The following is a 9,007-nucleotide window of genomic DNA, read 5'->3' on the forward strand; positions in this document are numbered from 1 at the left end:
CATCAATCTTTTTAGTTACATCCATAATGGTCTCGAAATCTGCTTCATAAGGTGTTATCCTTTTGACTCATGTGTCTATCTTTGGTTTGCAGTGGATGTAATTAACACAAGTCGTAACAAGCCCTGCACTTATAAAATATTTTTCGGGCTTGCTCAAATTCTAAATTTTATATGGGCTTGCTAAAAAATTTGATGTCAAGCAATAATATAAGAATTCTGGCTTGTTCATCCAAAAGTCTATTTTCGATGACTGGGTTTGCAATTTGTTTTTAAGAAAATGATTGCAAATCTTACGGGGAAAAATATATTCAATAACAATTGGATACTTATAATATTAAGTATCAAAATAGCTATGGAAATTGGCAGAACTCATTTACATTTGATTGATTTGTTTTATTCAGTACGATTGGTTCCCAATACCTTATGATTTAATATATTAAGCAGCAACCAAATAGTTATATTAATTGAACATCAATTTCAAACAATTTGTTCTCCTTGATGTATGCTGAATTAATTCATGGGAGAACATTGAAATGTTTTTATTGTTAACAGTATATTTACAGACGATAACTAAATTGACAAGACATGGCTAAAGTTCTTTTGCTGAAAGATGTACTGTTTTGTTTCTTCAACTATGTTAGGTTTCATATTTTTGGGCTTGTACAAAAAAATGACAAGCACAATGGCTTGCTGTTAAAATGGTAACTTTGATCACTTTATCATATCAGCGTCAAAATATGCATTTATTTTCACTTTTAAGCTCGACTATTCAAAGAATAAGGAGAGCTATCCTACTCACCCGAGTGTCGGCGTCGGCGTAACCACTTGTGTTTAAGTTTGCCTACCACCTCCTCAAATATTTTCAAAGTCCATTGATCTTTGGCTTTGAAACTTTGCACACTTGTTCACCATCATGCCCCCACCCTATACACAGGAGGAGGTAACTCTATCAAATATTTTGACAAAATTATGCCCCTTCTTCTCTTACAATTTATGTTGAAGTTTGCGTACCACCTCAAATATTTTCTAAGTTCATTGACAAATGGCTTTGAAACTTTGCACACTTGTTCACCATCGTGCCCCCACCCTATACACAGGAGGAGGTAACACTATCAAGCATTTTGACAAAATTATACCCCTTTTTCGACTTAGAATTTGCGTTAAAGTTTGCGTACCACCTCAAATATTTTCAAAATCCATTGACATCTGGCTTTGAAACTTTGCACGCTTGTTCACCATCATGCCCCCAACCTGTACACAGGAGGAGGTAACTCTATCAAGCATTTTGACAAAATTATGCCCCTTTTTCAACTCAGAATTTACATTAAAGTTTGCAAACAACCTCAAATGTTTTCAAAGTCCATTGACATCTGGCTTTGAAGGTTTGCATGCTTGTTCACCATCATGCCCCCAACCTGTACACACGACGAGGTAACTCTATCAAGCATTTTGACAAAATTATACCCCTTTTTCGACTTAGAATTTGCGTTAAAGTTTGCATACCACCTCAAATATTTTCAAAATCCATTGACATCTGGCTTTGAAACTTTGCACGCTTGTTCACCATCATGCCCCCAACCTGTACACAGGAGGAGGTAACTCTATCAAGCATATTGACAAAATTATGCCCCTTTTTCAACTCAGAATTTACATTAAAGTTTGCAAACAACCTCAAATATTTTCAAAGTCCATTGACATCTGGCTTTGAAGGTTTGCATGCTTGTTCACCATCATGCCCCCAATCTGTACACACGACGAGGTAACTCTATCAAGCATTTTGACAAAATTATGCCCCTTTTTCGACTTAAAATTTACGTTAAAGTTTGCATACCACCTCTAATATTTTCCATTCAATTTATGTAAGTATCTCAGCACATCAATTCATGTATGGTATTGAAATCTAATCTAACAGTGATCCATGCATGTTTTGCCAAAACTTTTCAATCCATACACCGAAAAGCGGCGGAATTGTCGAGCGCTTGTTATAATTTTGGTTTCAACATGTTGTGGTTTTCTCACATAAGATTATGATATATAGAAAGAAAACATGTAATTTTGCATATAATGCACATATATATATATCACCATTGTAAAATTCAATAGTTTTGCATAAAAATAACAGAATAAATATGCAACACATGCAGTGAGACAGAATTTGAAATACAAATATATGAAAAACTATTGTCAATGTTCAGGTACAGGGCTTCCATTAAGAATTTGAAACAGGAAGTATGAACTTCCTAACATTCAATTTTGGAAGTTTTTCACTGAAATGTGGAAGTTTAAGTCTCCAGAATACAATATCTTGTTCAACTATTTTTCAACAAGTATATTAAAAATCAAATAATTTGCAACTTTAACTTGCCAAATTCACAGACATATATATGTTATAATAATTTATTTTACTTAAAAACAGTTAAACTGATTGAAATTGTGACCATAAAAGTAATATTGACAAAAGGTTTTGATATTTTGAACTTCCAAGCTTTCAACTTTGGAAGTTTTCTTCAAAATTATGGAAGTTTTTGTCCTTCCAAAGGTCCAATTTTGGAAGTTTTAACCCATTTCTAGGGAGTAATATATTTTCAAACTTCCTTTAACGGAAGCCCTGAGGTAGTTATCATTATTACTGTTTTATATACTTAAAATATATTTCAAGTATGCATGTATTTCTTATAACATTTGGTTGAATGAAAGTATATTTACATTTTGAGGGTAAAATTATTTCACTTAGAGGTCTGGTATTAAACAATATCAAAAGTGCATAAATAAAGCAACAATGTCATGTTTTATGAGAAAAAAATGAATGAGGTCATGGTGGATAGCATCGGCGACTGATAAGCCTTGCCTTATCTGGATACTAAATTGTCAGTCTTTTATTGGTTGACCGGTATGGCTTGCAAGGCATTTTCCTGGTTGTACCATTTATATACAGTAAATCAACCCAATATAACCTGATGAATTTTCCCCACACATGCCTCAAAATTTGTCAACAACCTGCGTGCTATTTTATGCTTTATCTCAATAACTACCCATCTTTAAGCATTTCAGACTGGACTCTAACAGTGTTGGATGACTGAATACACATGCATCATGTAACAAATGCTGAAAGTAAGAAAAATAATTTAATCAAATGATAACCAGCAATTGATATGCTTAAAAACTTTCAAATTTTCATTCAGTAAAGGCAGCCTAGTAATTTGATCATTTCTTCATGCCCTATTTAATTAAACAAAATACAATCGTGCATTAATTATTATACTTTGGAACATAGATACATGTATAAGTTCATTTAAAAAGTCCTATGCGAACTATTTATCCACCAACTGGAATTAGAAATGGGCTTTTTCGAAATAAATAAATCAATAAAATACCAATAAAACATCGAAAATAAGAACAAGAAACAGAAACATGATTTCAGTGTAAGGTCGTTTTTAATTTCACCCATGGTTGTAGAAAAGAATAATTTTTATGACAATTACTTCACTTGTGAAATGAAATACGATCTTACACTGATATCAATTAAAATCGTCTGTTTCTTCCCGTGATAAGAAACCATCTTGTCTTAAATAAAAAAACAACAAGATCATTGTGGAAGTTTTTATCATTTGTCATATAGAAAAACATACCGTAAATGTATATTTCACTGAAATAATAAAGTGGTGACAATTTGATGTTGGTTTTACTTAGTTAATCATTAAGGAGAAGATTTTAGCAAATATATGTTCTGTTTTTATCTCACGTGAGCACGAAGTGCTCAAGGTGAGCTATTGTGATCATCCTGTGTCCGTCGTAGTCGTCCGTTTGTCCGTTGCCAACAATTTGACTGTTAACACTCTAGAGGTCACAATTTGGGCACAATATTAATGAAACTTGGTCAGAATGTTACCCTCAATAAAATCTTGGACAAGTTCGATATTGGGTCATCTGGGGTTAAAACTACGTCACCAGATCAAATTAAAGGAAAAGCTTGTAAACACTATGGAGGACACATTTATGACTGTATCTTCAGGAAACTTAGTCAGAATGTTAATATTAATAATGTCTAGGTCAAGTTGGAATCTGGGTCATGTGCAGTCAAAAACTAGGTCACCAGGTCAAATTGAAGGAAAAGCTTGTTAACACTCTAGGTCACATTTATGACTGTATCTTCATAAAAGTTGCTCAGAATGTTTATATTAATAATCTGTAAGTCAAGTTTAAATCTGGGTCATATGTGGTCAAAAACAAGGTCACCAGGTTAAATTGAAGGAAAAGCTTGTAAACAATCTAGAGGTCACTTTTATAAATGTTTCTTCAGGAAAGTTGGTCAGAATGTTTATATTAATAATCTCTAAGTCAAGTTTTAATCTGGGTCATGTGCGGTCAAAAACTAGGTCATTTGGTCAGATCATAGGAAAAGCTTTTAAGCACTCTAGAAGTCACATGTATGACTGAAATTCATGAAACTTAGTCAAGATGTTTTTATTGATTAGCTCTCGGCCAAGTTCGAATCTGGGTCATGAGCCGTTAAAAACTAGGTCAACAGGTCAAATTTAAGGAAAAGCTTATTAACACTCTAGAGGTCACATTTGTGACTGTATGTTCATGAAACTTAGTCAGGATGTTTATATTGATTTGCTATAGGCCAAGATCGAATATGGGTCATGGTCTTGATCAGAATGTTATTCTTGATTTTGAAACTGGGTAATCAGAGGTCAAAAACCAGGCCACTAGGTCAAATAATAGAAAAACTTTGTTCAAATAATAGGAAAAGCATGTTAGCACTCTAGAGGCCACATTTATGAACATATGTTCATGGAACTTGATCAGAATGTTATTCTTGATTTTGAAACTGGGTAATCAGAGGTAAAAAAACAGGCAACTAGGCCAAATCATAGAAAAACTCTGGAAACACTGTAGAGGTAAAATTCTCTCTTTGATCACCATTAAACTATGTCAGAATGTTTGTGTTTATGAAGTCTATGTCAAGTTTGAAACTGGGTAACATGAGGTCAAAAACTAGGTCACGAAGTCAAATTATAGAAAGCATTGTTAAAACACAGTTGAGTCCATATTTTCTACTTTATCTGGTCAGAATGTACTTATTACAGCAAGGTAAGGTTTGTACTTTCCATCGCCTTTAAAAACACTTATTCCCTCCCCCTGTCACAATTGCCTTCGCCCTGAAAACACTTATTTCACACTTGAATTGGAGCGATACAGGGCCTTTAGGGCCCTCTTGTTTTTATTTTTAATAGTATTTTCTTTGTTTGTTCCCAGTTTTAGTACAATGATGCCTTTTATCATGAAACTCCATGATCACACCGTTTGAGACCTTATATTTGCTAAGGCAGACTGTGTGTGATGTTCATAGTTTCATACAAATACTGCATCATATAAAAAGTATTTGCATTAGGTGCTCTGAATTGTATTCCTTCGTCTACATACAGAGTCGGGATTCCTAATCATAAAAGTATTTGGGGTTTAACTATAAGTTTATTAGTTGTTATATTATTAGATTCACTCAAGTTAATGCATACATTGATAAGATTTTCCACTTAAGTTTTTGTTGGGATAATAGTGAGGTTGTGCACACAAACTGGTTTAAACCCGCCCCACCCCTCCCCCAAGTAAATTTACATTTTACTGACCGTTCCTAGGGTCACCTAACAATCCTTGATAAACACACCTAGTTTTTAGCTCTACTGGCCAAAGGCCAGAAGAGCTTATGCGATGGTAATGTGTACGTAGTATGTGCATCCGTGCGGCCGTGCGTCTGTAAACAATTGCTTGTGAACACGATACAGTCTTCATTTTTGATTGTATCTCGATGAAACTTGTACAGTATCTAGATATCCATTAGAGCTGGGTTCCTTTCGAAAACCAGCCAGATCCGCCCATGCATGCCTAGATTATGGCCCTTGATAGTATAAAAAATGCCATTGTGTATACAATTGCTTGTGAACACGATACAGTCTTCAGTTTTGATTTTATCTCGATGAAACTTGTTCAGTATCTAGATATCCATTAGAGCTCGGTTCCTTTCGAAAACCAGTATGATCTGCCCATGAATGCCTAGATTATGGGCCATGAAAGTTTTCAAGAAATGCTTTCTATTTTTAGCCAGGTCTGCATGAGCGAATTCTTTTTTTAGCCAAGTTTACATGTACATGTAAATTCAAGTCTAGAGTTAAGGGAGACAATTTGCAAGTCTAGGATTTTGAGAGACAATTTGCTTTTTGCTTCTGCAGTTGATTTTGTGAATTACTCTGCCTTGTTCTTGTTGAAAGCCCAAAGGCCATTTTTTAGCTTTAAGTTCTGTAGTTTGCGCATTCATCTTAACAAAATTGGTTGTGAATGTTTAAGTTATGCACCTGGTGTCATTACTGGCCACACCCAGGGTTCACAGGTTTGGTAAACATAAATCTGGAAAGGTTTGAAAATCTTTTTGTGTGTTCGTGCATCCATCTCAGCACAATTGATTGTGAATGTTTGTTCAAATTTATCAATGTTGTCCTAGGATGCCCTTGACTTTGACCTTTTGACCAACTTTTTTAACTTTTAAAACTACAGAAATTTTTACTATGAGTACAGTTTTGAAAGCATTTTTTTTTGTCAGATGACTTTTACTTGGCACATAATAAAATAGTTCATGCAACTAATCTGCTTATAATACTTTCTGGGCTCAGATGTTGAACGTGCTACGTGTTCAGGTAACCCAAACACAAAACATAAACTATATGTCTGTTGCCTTTTACCCATACATACATGCTCTGGATTGATATGACCACAAAAGCCATGCCAGTAGAGCATAGGCCCTTTTGGGCCTCTTGTTATGATAAAGTATACATGTACTGTGTTGTTTGTAGAGTTTTGTGCTGTTGTTCCATGTTTCTTGTTTGTGAATTTTTTGTTTTCGTGTTCTATATCTTTGACGTTTACCCTGTGCAATTAAACGGGGTTCATGTTTAAGCTTTCGGTCACTGAGCTTGTTTCTGTAGTTTTTCATATAAATATGGTTATAGAGTTCATTAATAATAAAAAATATACTCATTCTTCGTATACAAGTACATAATTATGCATTGTGCTTTTTCACACAAATCTGCACATTATATAAATTGCACGGTAATACGTCATAAAAATAAGATTATTCATACTGCAAACTTATCGTGTTTGACGTTTATTAAACAGAAATGTACATACAAAGTATAACAAACATGTTATTTTTTAATTTAAGATTCAAATGGATATACACAAAGTCGAAAAGCCGTTCACGTGTGAGGTCTGTGGAGCTGGTTTGTCACGAAAATCTCATTTAAAGCGTCACAAGAGAATACACACAGGAGAGAGGCCATACAAATGTGGGATATGTGGGGCGGATTTTACTGATGGAACTGTTCTGATAAGACACGTGAGAATACATACTGGAGAGAAGCCATACAAGTGTGAGATGTGCTGTGCTGATTTCTGTCAAAAAGGTGATTTACAGAAACATATAAGAATACACACGGGGGTAAAACCATACAACTGTAATACATGCGGTGCTGCTTTCTCCGAGAAAGGTAATTTGCAGGCACATATAAGAATACACACCGGAGAGAAGCCATTCAAATGTGAGACATGTGACGCTTCTTTCTCACGCAAATGTTCTTTAAATATACACGTAAGAATACACACTGGAGAGAAGTCATACCTGTGTAAAATATGTGGTGTTGCTTTTTCGGTGAAATCGTATTTACAAAAACATACACGAAAACACACAGGCGAGAAGACATTTAGGTGTGAGACATGAGGTGCTGCTTACAATCAGAAGGTTGATTTACAGAAACATTCAAGCATACACACTGGAGAGTAGCCATTCAAGTGTGGTACATGTGATTTACCTTTCCCTTGAAATGGTAATTTACTGGAACATATAAGAAGACACTCAAGATAGAAGCCATATAAACAAAGTGGAGGTGATTTACAGAAGCATTTACGGAAACACACCGAAGAGAAGCAATTCATGTGTGATACTAGTCACATTAGTGATGCTGCTTTTTATCAGAATGGTGAAATGCAGAGACATATAAGAATTCACCAACAAGAGATGCTGTGAAGGTTTTGTTTTCTCTCTGAAATGGGGTGGGGGTGAGCTTATTTACCCTCGCCATCGGGTTATACCCATTCGGCGAGTACTTCTGAAAAGTAATTTGCATGACTATTTAATAATCCAAACATTTAAGAAGCCATTCAATTGTGTGACAAGGAGAAAAGCCATTCAATTGTGTGACCAGGGGAGAAGCAATTCAAGTGTGTGACCTGTTTGGCCAATTTCTGTGATTTACAAAAACATATATAAGAAAACATACAGGAGTAAAGCTTTGCAAGTGTAAGAAAAATAGAGCTGCTTTCTCACAGGAAGTTTGTTTATAGAAAAATATACCAATACACGTGGGAGAGAATCTATACAATTGTGAGATGTTTGACGCTGATTTTCCCCCTAATATTCACAGGAGAGGAGCCTTTCCTGTTCTAAATTTCATTGAGTAGGGCTTGTTGAAAGTTTCTGATTCCAGACACTAGTGTAATAGTTTGGGCTTTTTCATTTCATTTTAAAACGTTCGTAGTGCAAAACGTGTTGCTTACGATTTTAACTTGCTTAAGCGTTAGCCTGAGTTTGTGGCGAGTTATGAGAGCCTAAAACATTTATCTAATGCATGTTATTTATAAATCTGAAATAAAGTTATTTTGTCTACATATCTCTAATTAATCTTTTTAAATAATGATAGTACTGGCGATACCGACTGTGGTGTGAGGTTGAGGTTAAGATACATATTCGACCTCTGTTTGAATAAACCTAATGTGGCAGAAGTGTCCAACCTGGATTAAGTGGCCACATGTACCATGCAGCCACTGTGTCCTTTTCCCAAGGGTGGCCACTTAACACAGGTTTGACTGTTACTATTTCATTTTCATATCTACAAAGCTTGATATCTTACATTTTAAAGCTGCACTCTCACAGATTTACCATTTTAACAACTCT

At 34.9% G+C, this 9,007-nt stretch overlaps 1 protein-coding gene across 1 annotated transcript; it reads left to right on the forward strand.

Annotated features, from left to right (window-relative positions):
- Window positions 1-3,052: 3,052 nt before the first annotated feature.
- On the forward strand, window positions 3,053-8,719 carry LOC128221098 (zinc finger protein 501-like). Its single transcript, XM_052929547.1, has 2 exons — window positions 3,053-3,111; window positions 7,220-8,719. The coding sequence occupies exons 1-2, from the start codon at window positions 3,103-3,105 to the stop codon at window positions 7,772-7,774; spliced, it is 564 nt and encodes a 187-aa protein (XP_052785507.1). The 5' UTR covers window positions 3,053-3,102; the 3' UTR covers window positions 7,775-8,719.
- The last annotated feature ends 288 nt before the right edge of the window (window positions 8,720-9,007 follow it).

Source organism: Mya arenaria, chromosome 16 (genome assembly GCF_026914265.1).
Source record: "Mya arenaria isolate MELC-2E11 chromosome 16, ASM2691426v1".
NCBI classification, from domain to species: Eukaryota; Metazoa; Mollusca; class Bivalvia; order Myida; family Myidae; genus Mya; species Mya arenaria.